The sequence below is a fragment of the Drosophila biarmipes genome, chromosome 2R (assembly GCF_025231255.1).
Source record: "Drosophila biarmipes strain raj3 chromosome 2R, RU_DBia_V1.1, whole genome shotgun sequence".
In the NCBI taxonomy this organism is placed as follows: Eukaryota; Metazoa; Arthropoda; class Insecta; order Diptera; family Drosophilidae; genus Drosophila; species Drosophila biarmipes.
In genome coordinates, this window is record NC_066615.1 from 7,291,590 (window position 1) to 7,306,256 (window position 14,667).

At 44.1% G+C, this 14,667-nt stretch overlaps 4 protein-coding genes across 11 annotated transcripts; 1 reads left to right on the plus strand and 3 right to left on the minus strand.

Annotated features, from left to right (window-relative positions):
• Positions 1-825: 825 nt before the first annotated feature.
• On the minus strand, positions 826-4,962 carry LOC108026576 (clotting factor G beta subunit). 6 transcript variants are annotated; one of them, XR_006367657.2, is made up of 9 exons: positions 4,806-4,961; positions 4,476-4,704; positions 4,329-4,374; positions 2,715-2,863; positions 2,096-2,656; positions 1,954-2,041; positions 1,826-1,874; positions 1,638-1,762; positions 1,434-1,574 (listed from the first exon to the last, which is right to left on the minus strand). XR_006367657.2 is itself a non-coding variant. In XM_050887213.1 (8 exons), exons 2-8 carry the CDS (start codon positions 4,601-4,603, stop codon positions 1,165-1,167), a joined length of 1,359 nt encoding a protein of 452 aa, XP_050743170.1. In that variant the 5' UTR covers positions 4,604-4,704; positions 4,806-4,959; the 3' UTR covers positions 826-1,164. The 6 variants fall into 6 exon arrangements, 4 of the variants coding, with proteins under 4 accessions (XP_050743170.1, XP_016953017.1, XP_043947875.1 ...); XM_050887213.1 differs by lacking the exon at positions 1,954-2,041 and having other exon boundaries at positions 826-1,574; positions 4,585-4,704; positions 4,806-4,959; XM_017097528.3 differs by lacking the exon at positions 1,954-2,041 and having other exon boundaries at positions 826-1,574; positions 4,806-4,959.
• Positions 4,963-5,449: 487 nt separating this feature from the next.
• On the plus strand, positions 5,450-8,305 carry LOC108026801 (glycine-rich protein GRP33). Of its 2 annotated transcripts, XR_001768282.3 has the most exons (5): positions 5,450-5,999; positions 6,060-6,678; positions 6,736-6,836; positions 6,891-7,281; positions 7,337-8,305. XR_001768282.3 is itself a non-coding variant. In XM_017097963.3 (4 exons), exons 1-4 carry the CDS (start codon positions 5,702-5,704, stop codon positions 7,133-7,135), a joined length of 1,263 nt encoding a protein of 420 aa, XP_016953452.1. In that variant the 5' UTR covers positions 5,450-5,701; the 3' UTR covers positions 7,136-8,305. The 2 variants fall into 2 exon arrangements, 1 of the variants encoding a protein (XP_016953452.1); XM_017097963.3 differs by having other exon boundaries at positions 6,891-8,305.
• Positions 8,306-8,537: 232 nt separating this feature from the next.
• Positions 8,538-9,980, minus strand: LOC108026802 (28S ribosomal protein S29, mitochondrial). The gene has a single exon (XM_017097964.3). The coding sequence runs from the start codon at positions 9,905-9,907 to the stop codon at positions 8,729-8,731; it is 1,179 nt and encodes a 392-aa protein (XP_016953453.1). The 5' UTR covers positions 9,908-9,980; the 3' UTR covers positions 8,538-8,728.
• Positions 9,981-10,091: 111 nt separating this feature from the next.
• LOC108026514 (integrin alpha-PS3-like) lies at positions 10,092-14,535 on the minus strand. Of its 2 annotated transcripts, XM_050887212.1 has the most exons (9): positions 14,265-14,535; positions 12,817-13,687; positions 12,657-12,759; positions 11,967-12,530; positions 11,777-11,906; positions 11,367-11,729; positions 10,555-11,302; positions 10,339-10,492; positions 10,092-10,279 (listed from the first exon to the last, which is right to left on the minus strand). In XM_050887212.1, the coding sequence occupies exons 1-8, from the start codon at positions 14,432-14,434 to the stop codon at positions 10,349-10,351; spliced, it is 3,093 nt and encodes a 1,030-aa protein (XP_050743169.1). In that variant the 5' UTR covers positions 14,435-14,535; the 3' UTR covers positions 10,092-10,279; positions 10,339-10,348. The 2 variants fall into 2 exon arrangements, with proteins under 2 accessions (XP_050743169.1, XP_016952949.1); XM_017097460.3 differs by having other exon boundaries at positions 10,092-10,492.
• Positions 14,536-14,667: the final 132 nt, after the last annotated feature.

Below are 14,667 nucleotides of genomic sequence, written 5' to 3' on the forward strand. Positions count from 1 at the left end.
TTGGTGGGAAATAATGTGAAACAAATTATAGCTTTGGGGCTTTTTGACATATTATCTTATAATATTGGGAATATATATTTTTATATTTTTAAGAATTTCGAATTCAATTTAATAAAATTTTTATTATTTTTTATAACTGCAAGTGTATACAAACTTTGGCTTGCCGAAGTTAACTTCCTTTCTTGTTAAACAGTGTTTTCAAGGTTTTGTTTGTCGTTTAAGTTTAAGTTTTGATGTTCTTGCAGTGAGAGATTTTGACGTACTGATAAGAAGTTCCGTTTTCCGATGTCGCTTAGGATATTGGAAAATGCGATAATGGGATTACAAAAATAATTTCAATTTTTTTCCCTTTCATAACGTCCCAACAAAGAGTTAAGAAAGGTAAGGTCAAAATAGTTTCCCGCTCTTAATGATCTAGCATCAAAACCAAATAACCAATTGAAATGTGCAAAAACCAAAAATGCAATTATACAACTTGGATCATAGTAAACAAATCGGTGTGTTTCTTATAAATTAACTTGATTATTTCTCTATCAAATTATATTTATGTTAGTTTTTTCCGATCACTTTTAATTTTTCGGACGTGGTAGACTTCTTGGTGGAAGTGCTCACATGGGATTTTTGTATTAGTGTCTAAAGGAATTGCATACCAAGACTTTAAGAAAATCAACTGGTGTGGAAGAAAAAGTGGTGAAAGTGTAAAAGATAAAATGGTTATTGGGAAATTAAAACTGTTATGGCTCGAAATTGTTTTACAAATTGTCATCTGTGACCCGTGGTTTGGTAATAATATTGTAAAACCACTCCATAATAAAAGACAAGCTATGAAAATGATGTCATTTATTTAAACTTGAATGCCATTTACATATTTAAAGATATTGGAAAAATTGAAATTGGAATATTATGTGTCGCCTTTGAATCAAATACTAGTATCCAACATTCAGAAAGCTAACTTTTCTTAGTCTTTTTAAGATTTTTTTCTAATAGACACATAACTTTTAATGAATTATATTTTCAGTGTATATATTTTTAGTAGCATAGCATACGGTCATCTATCATTACATTTTTGACCATCTAATGAAATTTTTAAAACCATTATTTTTTCAATGCCAATAAAGTGTTTTTACATTGATACTTGAAAATAAAATAGTAAACTAAAAGTGACTAGGGGTAACCGTTTCGTTTCGTAACCGTTTGGCCCATAACCGTGTTCGCGATAAACCCAGTTTGGGCCATAACATTTGTATAAACGTACACACCGTTGTAGCTATAACTCAGAATTCCGAACAAAACGAACGATTCCTTTCCCATATACACTAACTTTTTCATTAATATGTCGCCGCGTTTTCCGTATCTCTGACTTATTCCGCGGGGAGTTTCTATACAAAGTTCATTCGCTTCGATTCTTCTTTGGATTCTATAAGTACAAACGTCGGGGCTCAAAGAAAAAACACTAAATGCAAAAGTTCGTAAGCCTGCGTAGGTATTTACATAGTCAAATACTGTATAGGGGCTATATTCGGCGATCTGCTGGAGGTTAGGGTTCGCAAGCATGCAGACTGGGTTCAATCCATCTGCAAAAAAGAAATTTCGATTTAGTGGCATTACGATTGTGCAGCAATAAAGTGGCATATTACCAGTGCGCGTCACCTGTCGACTAAGTTGAATCAAAGCTATATCGTTGTTGGCCTGTGCTGGCTTAAAGATATTGGCAACTCTGTATGAATCATATGTTTTTAGCATTCCCATCACAATCACTTCTCTGAAAAATAGAATGAATTCTTTTTAGTTGACTGATAACAGGGAGCGCTTTGGGACTACTAACATGAACACTGGATTTGCTGGCAGACCTTTTGAATTTGTTATGACGAATTCTGAAAAAAAGAAATTAGATGAAATTCGTTAAAATCAGTAAGACTATAAAAAAAATTTCGAGGGAAGTCGATTTTATACCCTGTATGCAATGATGTTGTATGATTGCAAGGATATAAAAAACTTTGGCATCCCGAAGTGAGCTTTCTATCGTTTTGGTTAGGAACAGCTTTAAGTAAAATATCGTTAGTTTTTATTAAGTTTGTTTAGAGTATTAACGTACGGTCAGTGATCAGCACGCCCTGGGCCGTGAAGTAAGGTCCATTAATGTTTGCCAGTAGATTTGAAGCAATGGTTGCCCCACCGCAGTCTCTGTAAAGCAACCCATCGTTCCCCGGGGCAGGCCCAAGAGGTATTTTGGCTTGTGACTCATCCTCGGCTAACGATCCTTTTATTCTAGCCTCAATCCAATCCACATAGCTTGTCACATCGGTGTATACACCAATTCCATTGCAACCTCGTGAGCCAAAGCTCACGATTCCTAGCTGGACTGCTCGATCGCCGATTCCTGATATAGTGACGTTGTTGATCAATGGACCACCGGAATCGCCATCGCAGGTGTCTCCGAAGGAAACCCTACCACATATCTGATTCGGAGTGAGGGTGAATACCAAGGATTTATAGCACTCTGCAGGATCTTCCCGGTTAATTATGATGGTTTGAAGTATGTCGCTTTGATTGCTGTGTTCCGTTCGTCCCCAACCATAGGCCTTAAACGCCGGAATTGTAACTACTTGGGTCTTAAAATCCTTATTCAAAATAATGCAAATCGGGTGAATATAGGCTGTGGTGAGAGGTATTACTATCCGTTATTCTATTCAGCGATCAAACCGCTCACTTACGGCTATATACGGCGCTGCTCGATAGTTTAAGCAAGCCAATATCATTTTGATAATCTGAATTATGCCTGTATGATCTGTGCGTTATTGCTTTAATGACATTGTAAACGGCCGTAGCGTGCTTCATGTTGAATGCTCCCAACTTCACCTGTCTTTAATTAATAAAAATGATATTTTACTTAACCCAATAATTCATATGTGCAGGTAAATCATGATAATTAGTATTAATTACACTACCTTACAAAAATATATATTTTTGAAGTATTTTTCACTCACACTGTGTCACTCAAAAATTTGCTGAAAGTCGATCATAGGACATCGCGGAAAGCATGATCAGAAAGGGTCCAGGTTGTTGACAGAGGCTTCTTTTTCTTTTTAAAAGTCAGACCAATACGATGGAAATATTTCATAAATCAACCTATCACGTAAATTACTTTAAGCAAGAAAATGCGTCTAGGAACATCAGGTTTCCAAACATACAGTTCGTAAGTAACCATTAAGCCAAGTAAAAAAACCGTTTTTGTTGTCAATTTTAACCGCCTCAAATCGCTTTTGGATCAGTTTGAAAACAATTAATGAGTTATGGGCCCTATTTATAGGGTAAAAGGGTATACTATATTCGTTGGAATGTATGTAAAGGTAGAAAGAAGCGTTTCCGACCCCATAAATTATATATATTCTTGATCAGGATAACTAGCCGAGTCGATCTAGCCATGTCCGCCTTACGCCCAAAATTCGCAAAAATCCGTAGCGCCTACAGATATTATGATAGAATCCAAATTTTAACTTTGCTCCCTTAAGCTAAGTACGGGTATCTGATAGTCAAGGCACTCGACTATAGTGTTCTTCCTTGTTTCTGTATAACCAGGTTGCTGACTTGTTTAAAAGACCCTAAGCGGTGTAAAAGAGTGTGCCCAGAACATAAACTCCTTTTTAATTTTTAAATATCGCTATATATATTTACATGGCAGTTAAATTATTGAAATTTTCTAAGGTAAGCTACATTTTTTTAGAAGTGGTTCTTTTAATTCTGCGCCAATATTATTATAAGTCTTAAGCCAAGTAAGTAGGCTTTGCATTGCCGTCTAAAAAGAGATTTGACTAAGTCAAAAAACTAAAGAATAAAATTTCAACATTTTATGTGTTAGTTCAGCTTTTACGTTTTGATGTATGAATTTAATACATTTTTAAAATATTTTGAGAACGATTCACTGGAATATTTGTTGAGTAACACCAGTGCACAGTGGGGCGTAAAAGCAAAAGTACGGCTTAAATCTTCGGATCCCACTGCGACCAACTTTGACTTGGATATTGTTTTAAAAACGCCCCTTAACGAGGTAGAAATAAGGTGCCGAACACACCATCAGCAAAGAATGTTCTGATATCAACTTTTGTGACTAAAATTTAGTATAAGATCTATTAAGTAAATACACTTTCTACATTTTTTACACTCGCCACGCTGCAATTCAATATGCCATTGTTTAGTTGGTTGATTTTAATGAATTGTTGAATCTACTAAATGAATACAATTTCTACATTCTATACATTTTTACCTCGTCAGGAGGTGTTTTTGTTTCATCTAGTATACCTTACTAAAAATGAACGCGTAATACTCACAGGGTTTTTTGGCCAATTATGCAGTGTGCAGCAGTCAAAACAAAACCTGAAAAAAATTGTTTATATTGATGTACAATTCATACATATTTCGCCAAATTTGCAAATGGGTTTCAGTGGCTCCCCAAAACATTTTATAAATACACGAACGTTTGTGAATCAGCGTGCCACCACAAAGAAAATCTCTGCCGTTAACGACGGCAGCCATCCAGGGAGCTTCATCCTGGCTGGCATTAGCTCCATGAAGGATTTTGAATACCCCGTTCCTGTTTCCGCATGGTTCCTCTAAAAGCTGGGCAGCACCCAGTCCGATAAGGCACAAAGTCAGTAAAGAAATCCAAGCAAAATACGTCTTCATTTCGCTCGATGTACGACGGTACTGACAAAGCACAAGAAAATATGTTTTTGCAGAGTTAATCACTCAAAAACAAATTAAACAAGTTCTTAATCATTCAGTATGAAAAATGACTATAGTCTCACCATTACGAATCACCAGTCTAGTTCAGTTGTCCAGTATTTCGATAAAAATATCAATGAACCTCTTTTTTCGAAACTTACAAAATTTTTTCGAAAAACATCGATGTTTTGTGGCGACTATCGATGTCACTGACTAAAAAGGCTATGTACGAGTTCAGCAGCACGATATCTGAACACTGTAAAATAGTAACGCTATCTTGTCATGATCATGATACATTAATTACCGATTAGAACAAATCAAATTATAACGACGAAGTGAGTTTATTGACTTTCACGATACGACGATATCAATTACTTTATACAAGCGCAATTAAAGAGATTGCCAAGAATTTATGCTATGACCACTTAAAAAACTTTGAAATGCATAGTGGAGCTTTTCAGAAAAAATGTTTTACTCTTTCGACGTCGTAATAACGAGGGTTTGGAGAACAACCTTTTTACTCATTTCAGATCCATCAGTGATCACGTTTGTTAGTGCTATCTCCCACGCTTTCTATGACTTCCCCAAATAATGGCTTTAAAGTAGCTAAGCTCCCGCCGTGCTTACATCTTTGATCAAACTATCGGCTTTCAGTCGTCGCCCTCTCAGGGCCGATAACATCGACTCGCGCCCAACAGCACCACCGATTGGCAGTTAACAGCACGCTCCAGAAGCACGAGAGCCAGCCCATGAGACCGGAGTTGCCGGACCGCGCCGCTAACATAGTTAATGTCCGAATAAAATACACACTTGGAAAAAGAGAGAAAAATTAGGGCCACTGGGAAGGCTGAAGTGTGCAAACTTGGCAATCAAAGCGAATCGACAGCGAAAGCGATCGCCAACAATCCGCGCACGGAAAACCCGAGACTCGGCCACTCAGCAGGACGACAGAGCGATAGCGACCCCGAAGGCAGGACAAATGGCGGAGAACGGACTGCGTGTGCCAGGGTCATCGGCGGTGGCCCCCTCGGTGGCTTCCACGGCGGCAGGAGCCGGCGGAGGGTCGGGAGCCGCCGCAGTGGCCGGAGCGGGAGTGGTGGCTACCGGTGGCAGCGGGGGAACGAGCAACGGGGAGCACGAGAACGAACACAACGCCAATGCGGACAGCGAGAAGGCCCAGCCGGCGCCGGCGGTCCAGAAGTACATGCAGGAGCTCATGACGGAGCGGTCGCGCATGGAGAATCACTTCCCCCTCGCGCTGAAGTTGATCGACGAAGGTAATTCATTTGACCGGGTCCCTTCATGGTAATTACTCTGATTTCCCTCGGTTGTTGCAGCCTTGGAGCGTGTGCAGCTGAACGGACGCATCCCGACGAGAGACCAGTACGCCGACGTCTACCAGCAGCGCACCATCAAGCTCTCCCAGAAGGTGCACGTGCCCATCAAGGACAAAAAGTTCAACTATGTGGGAAAGCTGCTGGGCCCCAAGGGTAACTCGCTGCGCCGCCTGCAGGAGGAGACGCAGTGCAAGATCGTCATACTTGGCCGCTTCTCCATGAAGGATCGAGCCCGCGAGGAGGAGCTGCGCAACTCCGCGGACGCCAAATACGCCCACCTGAATCTTCCGCTGCACGTTGAGGTGTCCACCATTGCTCCGCCCGCCGAGGCGTACGCCCGTGTGGCTTACGCCCTGGCCGAGATTCGGCGGTATCTTACGCCGGACAAGCACGATGACATCCGCCAGGAGCAGTACCGCGAGCTCATGGAGGATCCGGAAGCGGCCAAGAAGCTGACGCTTCGGCAGCTGCAGCAGCAGTCGAATGCTGCGGCCAGTGGTGGTGGTGGAGGCGGTGGCGGCGGCGCCGGCAGTGGTGGAGGAGGTAACGGAAATGGCGGAGCAGCTGGATCCGGCAACAACAATGGCACCGGCAACCAGCGCTCCGGCGGCAACTACAGGTGGGTTGAGGTCATGTGTCAATTATTCCTTAAACTAAATTCCCTTCTCCCCGACAGACAAAAGTTTCAGCAACAATCACACTATCGCCACAACGAGGAGACTGTCTATTTTCGCTCACACAACAATGCTTACCACCAGCCAAAACCCTATGTGCCAGGTGAGTCTGGAAGCTATTGGTCAGCCTTCCCAGAATCTATTTCCGCTTTTTCAGCCGCCCAGCGGGGCAATGCCATGCACACCGCCCTGCCCCCGCAGGCGATTGTGCGAGCCTCACCACCCGGAATGGTCGTCAGTGCGGCCAGCTTCAATGGTCGGAATGCTGGGCTGGGCAATGCCGGCGGTGGCGGGATCATGGCCAATAGCATCGTGGCCACCACTGGCGGTGGCATCGGCGGGGCTGTGCCGCCCAACATGCGCTACCGTCCCGCTGCCCCCTATCAGTTTGTCAAGAAATAATACAGATGGGAGGATGCACCGCCCGCTGCCGTTCGCTGTTTGTTTAACTATTCCTCACCATCATTGATGCTTCATCCGGAAGTGATCACACCCATCTGTCATGCCCATCCAAACACCAACAGCCACACCCACACACAGCTCCAAAGGTAGATGTAGTAACTATGAGAACATTGGAAACTTGTCATGCATTGATTTCACCAGGATTTCGGCAGGGTGGAAACCAAAACGAAATGAATGAGTAAATGTATGTTTAAGAAAACTAGCCTAAGTAGACGAATGCTCCGAGGAACAGACGAACACCTCAACCACCCAACCAAACCAATTAACCGACCAGAGAAACACCCACCACCCCACACGCACGTTAGCACTCCTCGAGGATTGGGTTTGAAGGATCTGATACTTTGGAATCCGTGTGTTGGGCCCTGCGAGCATTTGGAAATTAAAAATCGAAGAAGAATGGAAGAGAAGGAGGAGGAGAACGCCTCGACATTGGATCGGGCCGAAAAGAAGGGATGTATTCAGGGATGGTCCCAGTCGAGCCAGATGTCCTTGTTTTGTTTTGTCGTATATTACTTACATTCTTATTTTATCACTGACGCATGCGAAGATTTCATCAATTTCTAATTTATATCAATGAATATATATATCTCCCTTATGTTTACTTTAATACGTATCCTTCCCGCAGTCGCTTTATCCTATTGCTTTTCCAACTCTGCGATTAAGGTAATCCAATTTTTTGTTTAACGCATTGTGTATTACGTTTACGTTTAGAAGAGGAGGCTTTTTATTTTTATTTGTTACGTCGCCAGGACAGAAAAACCAACTGCAAACGATCATGAATAATATATAACAAGTATATACAAGCGGTATGATTTATTACACATAGTGCATATGCAACACCACACGATCACTCGCGCCTACGTATATTCAAGCGTCAGCATATTCACGTAAAACCTTAAAGTTTTAACCAAATGAACATTAGGACGCAATCGAGAATCTACAACATAGATCGGCGCGGAAGCCGGACTACGCCTACGATAATGCAAACCCCATCCGATCAGAGAAAATATGCAAACACATACATACATAATTGTTATTGTTGTTAAAAGCAACTAAAATTGTAATAGAAATTATGCAAATATACATAACGAATATGACGACAAATGTTAATTGCAGCCTAGTTATTATTTTGTTCATTCACCCACACACACCGGAACGAAACCTAAGAGATAGCATATATCGTATACATATAGAGTGCGGCCAGCAGATCCGCGTGGACATTGAGCTAGACCTTGTTGACGATGCTTCTGAAGCTACAGAACACACGAAAATTAAGCCAACCCGATTTGTATTGAATTCGGAACACTGAAAACTGCATGTAAACCCCATACGCATATACACATGTGAAAGTACGAACTATATATTTTACAGTGCATTATTATGTATTGCTGATTATCGTTAAATAAATTTCCAATTTGAATTCTCCACTCCAATTACTCAATATCGAGAGGAGGGCAGAGACCAAGCTTTTGTGATCCGCGTTTAACAAATGATTTATCTTTATTGGCTAACAAATACAGGACAATGCCGACTCTACAAGGCCCTCACCAGCTGCATCAGCGAGTAGGGATTCTTGTTGCTCATGAACTTGAGCTGCTCCTCGAATCCCTGCGGCGTCTTGTTGATCCAGTGGCGGTCGAGATAGTAACTGATGTAGCTGTGGAACTCCTTGTCTGTATAGTTCTCCACGTGGATGGGCACGAAGGGATCCAGGTGCTCGAAGCCCTCTTGGCCGAGCAGATAGCGCGGCATATAGGAGTCCATGTGGCCCTCGGTCATGGCGATCTTGTCCACGGACAGGATGCACACTCCGTTCGTCCAGTCGTAGCTCGTGATGTCGAGGAAGGGCTGGGTGAGCGTGACTCGATCTGGGGTCACGCGCTGCTTGTTGTCGGAGAAAATGCGGGTAACCGGATGGAAGAAGGCATTGTAGCCATCGATGGCCACCATCACCTTGCACTGGCCCGCGGTGGAGAGCTGTTTGAGTTCCGCAATCAGCGCCGCCGTGGTCTCCGAGGCGTACTTGATGCGTGCTATCCCGTGCTCGACCAGCTCGATGAGCGTGGAGCCCGCCGGCGTGCTCTCGCGCTTGCTCCAAACGTACTCCTTGCTGGTTGTCAGCTGCAGCCGCTGAAGAAGCTGGCCGTTTTGGGCCTTGAAGTGCACCAGCCAGGCGGCCGCATCGAACGGCAAATCAATCATGCCCTCCTGGCCGGCGGCATTGGACGCCTCCTTGGGCCGCTTCATCCAGTTGGGCGCCCAGGGCACGTGGACCAGCAGGTAGTCGTTGAGGGCCCCGTAGTGCAGCACATGGGCCATGGTCAGGGTCTTGCCAGTTCCATTTTCTCCGTACAGCACATAACGCACAACCGGCTTGGTCAAGTCGCCGTCTTTGATGTACTGCAGAAGTTCCAGGGCAGGATTCCGGACCATCAGACAGGCCTCCGTGAAGGTCTTGATCTGCTGCTCGTACTGCTTGGGCAGGCCGCCACCACCAAAGATCTGCTTTTTCTGCTCCGCGGGTATGGTGTAGAACTTGGCCACCTGCAGCGCCGTGTGCTCGCCGGGATTGCCGACAGCCGTCCGGAACTCATTGACGGTGGTTCCCTCTGCCGGAGCCACTGCCGCATTCGTGGACATCTGCTGGACATGGCGCTGCAGCTGGACGGACACGCGCGACAAGGTACCAAAGCGATTCCGGATCATTTTCATTGAGAAATCGTCAAACGCTTGTTAAATAAGAGCTGCAAGCCTGCGACCTGCTGGGCAATGCGGTCGCGAAATTATCGATAGGTGTACCGTAACTATCGATTGATTTTTGCGACCCTCTCTAAATGGTAATTGCAACGTTTATTCAAATTGAAAAATAAGAACTGTGTTTGCTTGACGCGGCTAATTAAAAATTGTTCATTGCATAAATCTAAACAATATTATTTTAAATTTTGTATTGGAATCGTTTTCAATGCAAAAGAAATGCATTACAACTACCTACAATTTATTTTTTCATACGCTTGTACTAATAAATTAAGTAATACTAGGTATATTTCTCAAACAACTTCAGCAACACATCAGTGCCTACAAATTCTATAATATTTTTATAAAGATTATTGACACATTTACGAAGAAAAAAATCAGGTTTATACCTTCTAGTTCTTATTCTAAGATCTGCTGATCTGGTAAGTCGTCCGTGTCGCTGCTGGTGTTTTCCTCCTCTATCTCGACAGGAATCTCCACCTTAACGCTTTGCCGAATCAGCCTGTTCAGCTCGTCCCTCTTGGTGCGTTTAAAGAATCCGAGCTAGAGACGGAAGGATCATCCACATTAAATAACACTTCTGCTTTGGTTTCAGACATACGAACCTTGTATAGAGAGTAGGTTATAGCACTGAGTAAGAGGAAGCCGCTGAGTAGGCTCCAAATAATGTACCACGTGGGTGGTTCAGCCTTTAGATGCCTAAATATCACATTTGGTTTAATATTCTTGTTGATTACAAGCGAACTGCTTGTGGGATCTCCTTTCTTGAGCAGCTCTAGATCGGTAGATAAAACAAAGTATTCCCAGGATCCGACGACTTCAGATAGATCTACCCTGAAGCTAACGTTGAGGCTGATGGCCCTATCAGGCCTTAATTGCACGATCATCTCGGCTCTAACGCAGATCGTCCTGTTTATGTCCTGACAACTGAATACAGTGGCCCGGTTCGTGGGCAGATCGTGGGTCTCAACAAGAGCATGCTGCCTTAGGCTAGCGGCCGGTTCTTTGGGATTCCTTCGCCTTCGAGTCGGAGAACGGACTATTTGGTCGTCCTCTTTTTGTTCATTTTGGGTAGAGTTCTCAGTGGTGTTTAAAACAAGAGGCTTATTATTGTAATCGTAAAACTTGATGGGTAACAATTGGGAGTCGTGGGTGGCCAGTATCTTCAGGCTGGATATATTTATTATGTTTTGCACTTCTGTTGAATCAGCCTTTTTATAGGCAACGGGTAGATAAAAGGATGCTGTCAACTGATCGACAGTGCTGGGGCCATTGCTCTTAATCTCGTAACTGTTGATGATTTCCACGGAGTTCCTAGAGTCATCCAAATCGACTTGATTGCTTTTCTGAACCCTGGAAGTAAATGGGGGATTTTAGCCAAGTTAAACCAAGATCTACAAGTTGTTTTGAATCCTACCCGCTGACATCGAGCTCGGTGAGCTCTCGAAGGTTGATCTTGTTGGTCTGCTTATTATCCGCAGAGTTCTTCTCGTTCCCCTCACTAAATACTGCTGCACTGATGATCAGCCACTGTCCCCCGAGTTGGCTCACATCGAAGCTTATGGAGACGGAATCGGTGTCACCTTTGGCCAGCGGTTGTCCGTGGTTCAGGTCGCAAGTCATGACTGATTCGTCGACTTTGCAATTCCCAGGAATCTGCGCGAAAGGCAGGTGGGCGGAGCTGGTCACGTTGAATTGGGGCAGGAAGGCCGTCTCCCCATAGTTGGTGATCTCGTACTTCAGGCGGAGGGTGGCCGTAGAGCCCAGAACATAGGTGGGTCTAAGGAAAAATCAGTAACTCTACACTAAATTAAATATGAACCCTACCCAAAGTCCTCGCTCTTCAGCTGCAGATCAACGACGCAAACCTCGTTGGCGCAGCCAGTGGAGAAAACCAACTTTTGGGTGAATGAATTCAGGTCCGCGGGATCCACAGTGGCGCAGGATTCGCAGAACTCTTTCGGTATATCAATTCAATATTAAATGCAAAATTTAATACCACAATGTATAATCTCACCTCCCGATTGGGGAACCTTCTTCGCCAGCTCGTAGTTCATCTCCAGTTCGATGGGCGTGCGTACAGACTTTCTGATCACCTGAATCTCGAAGATTCGACATTGCTCGACAAGACCCGCATTCGCCTTGAAGATCATCTTACTGCTCTGATTCTCGGTGAATGTAGCCCGCATGTCCATGGAAATCCGGATGTTTAGCTCCTGTGGCTGCAGATCCTTTGCCACGGTACTCAATCGGTAGCACGCGGTGAAAAATACCTGCTCCTGTTTCGGTTGGATGTTCCGCGATTCCGAACTTAATGTAGCATGTATTCTTACTACAGGATAGGAGCGATAGAGATATACGGTATCGGCATTGGGTGCTCCTATAGCGAAGTCGTTGAATCCGTTGCCATCTATATCCGATCCGCGGGACAGGCCGTGGCCGAACATGTGTTCTCCGTACTCGGAAAGTGACTGGGAGGGAGCCTCCAGGCGCTGACTCGGCGTATTCCTTAATCCATTTTCGCTTCCTAGATATATGAAAACAGATCCGTTCCCACCGAACGGTGCTCCCACGGCCACGTCTTTAACGGAAAGAAAAGGTTAGTATATTAATGAAAGTATTTTCTTAAGCAACTGGATCAAAAGATAGTAAAAAATTAGTAAAGCGTAACCCACAACATCTGTTGTGTTGCCCTCAAACGACCCACCATTGTATCCGTCATGGTTTATATCTCCCAGGCGCGACAGAGTAGTTCCGAATCGAGCCCCACTCCCGGCTGGAGATACCACGGTCGTCCGGTCGAACTCGAACTTAAATGATAAGGAGGAGTTCAAAATTGGGCATGTTTCTTCGAACTCATTACTCACCGAGCCCTTGTTGATAAAAACATAAATAACGCCGTTGTCGCAGGAATTTCCCAGATCATTTAGGGGCGCTGATATGATGACGTCTGTCAGTCCGTCTCCATTAAGATCTTCCGCCAGAACGGAGTAGCCGAAGTATTCGCCAAACTGGTCGCCACTCAAGGTTTGACTCGGGTAGATATACCTCTGATCCTCAAAAATATAGGCCACCGCCGAATGCATGTGTTCCTTGGGGGCAGTGGCCACGTAGTAGAGGGTGTTTGGGCTGTCACTGTCAAAGTATCCGGAGCTCACGGCATAGCCAAGGTACGAGTTTTCGTCCAAGGAAGTCTTCCTGATGAGGCTGTCTTCGTTGTTCTTGTGCAAGTGCACCGCGCCCTTCCAATTGTAGACACCCGGTGCTCCGATCAGGAACTGTGAGTTATCGTCCGCCACGTGCGCACTGAGCCCGAGCTCCCCCATAAAGAAGTAGTACCTGCCTGCACGGTTCGGATACATCTGGTTTGACTCCGAGCGGAATGGAGAGACGCGAGTCACGTTTTCCGGTGAGCCGTTCGTGGTGTTATTGACCCAGTAGCAAATTCCGTGAAGGTGGCCTTCTTCATTTTTGAAGGCGTAAAATCGGGGTGCGCACACGAGGAGCAAATCCGTGTCCCTTGTGCCACCATCCATCGATCCACCAAGCCACTGAAAATCCTTGCCCTCAGAATTCATGGTTGCGCCGTTGCTAGGCGTTCCCACGTTCCCTTGAGAGTCCACGACATACGGATTGCAGATTGCGTTCTCAAGGGAGCACCTATAGATCGCTCCGGGCTCGTTGATGGACCTTTGCGACTTCAAGGTGGGTTGAGCCCGGGGAGCTCCCACTATGATGCTGCAATGTCGGAAAGAAAGCAAGTTTAGGACTGCAATGTATGTATTTCTTTTCGTGGCTATCCGTGGCAGTGGGGTTTATTTTCAAGATCATAAGACCAACCCCTTTCAGTATGTACAATGTTTCAAAAAATGGTTTTTGGTAGACCTTAAAAATGTCCTTAAAAATGTGGACTGATCTAATGTACATACATGCACTTTGTATGCATTAAATTTAAAGCTTAATAACTCCGCCGGACTCACAACACCGATAACACGTAGGGTCGGTTTACATATTAGGTGAGGCGGATTTAAAGATAAATAAACCTCCCTCACCCTTGGTGACACATTGTGACCCCCTCTTTAAAGGCCTTTGCTTTTTGTGGAAGAACTATTTCGATCCCAGAATAGTTAGACCTCAGAGCTGAACTCTAAATGAGTTTAGTTTCTTAAACGTACATTGAAGTTTCACAATCTGATAATTTTTAACAAGACTTGCAAAAACTGTATTGGCATTCTTAGATTGTACAGACCCTACACCATCGTTCTTATTGTTTTTCAACATTACGAGGATACAACCAGGAAACTGTGCAACTCACCTCTGTGGACGAATGACGAGCGAGAAACCAAAGTAGGAGCTTCGAGTTTGATTATATCGAGACCTTATAGGCTTTGGGGAGTTCATCACTAGGTTGGGATATGGCGAAAAATTGAATGCATCAATTTGGGATTGAAAGGTAAAAAATGCAAGAAGAAGAAGGCGACGCATTTTTGGCAAAATAAAATGGTTTACTGCTTAAAAAATCCTTTTGCTAGTAAATTGTTGTAAGCAAAAGTCGATTGTCTCGCGGGATGGAGGTTTGCACTCCCCAAGCACTGGTCTGTTAATAAAATAAGATGTTGGAGAGTACTTCCACAAGTGATGATTTTCCTGACGCATTCTTTTAACATTTCATGCTCTTTATCTTCATTTCCTTCTCAGCCCAATTTCTGCAGTACAGA

Excerpts from the sequence above, each read along its gene's own strand:
- LOC108026576 (XM_017097528.3), bottom strand. Across the intron at positions 4,375-4,475 it reads TGGCACGCTGATTCACAAAC|GTTTTGTTTTGACTGCTGCA; the intron begins GTTCGTGTATTT and ends AATTTTTTTCAG. Across the intron at positions 1,875-2,095 it reads GGGCGTGCTGATCACTGACC|AATTCGTCATAACAAATTCA; the intron begins GTACGTTAATAC and ends TCTTTTTTTCAG.
- LOC108026801 (XM_017097963.3), top strand. The coding sequence starts at position 5,702 with ATGGCGGAGAACGGACTGCGTGTGCCAGGGTCATCGGCGGTGGCCCCC. Across the intron at positions 6,000-6,059 it reads GCTGAAGTTGATCGACGAAG|CCTTGGAGCGTGTGCAGCTG; the intron begins GTAATTCATTTG and ends CGGTTGTTGCAG. Across the intron at positions 6,679-6,735 it reads CGCTCCGGCGGCAACTACAG|ACAAAAGTTTCAGCAACAAT; the intron begins GTGGGTTGAGGT and ends TCTCCCCGACAG.
- LOC108026802 (XM_017097964.3), bottom strand. The coding sequence starts at position 9,907 with ATGAAAATGATCCGGAATCGCTTTGGTACCTTGTCGCGCGTGTCCGTC.
- LOC108026514 (XM_050887212.1), bottom strand. The coding sequence starts at position 14,434 with ATGCGTCGCCTTCTTCTTCTTGCATTTTTTACCTTTCAATCCCAAATT. Across the intron at positions 11,303-11,366 it reads ACCGAGCTCGATGTCAGCGG|GGTTCAGAAAAGCAATCAAG; the intron begins GTAGGATTCAAA and ends ATTTACTTCCAG. Across the intron at positions 10,493-10,554 it reads TAACCTACTCTCTATACAAG|CTCGGATTCTTTAAACGCAC; the intron begins GTTCGTATGTCT and ends TTCCGTCTCTAG.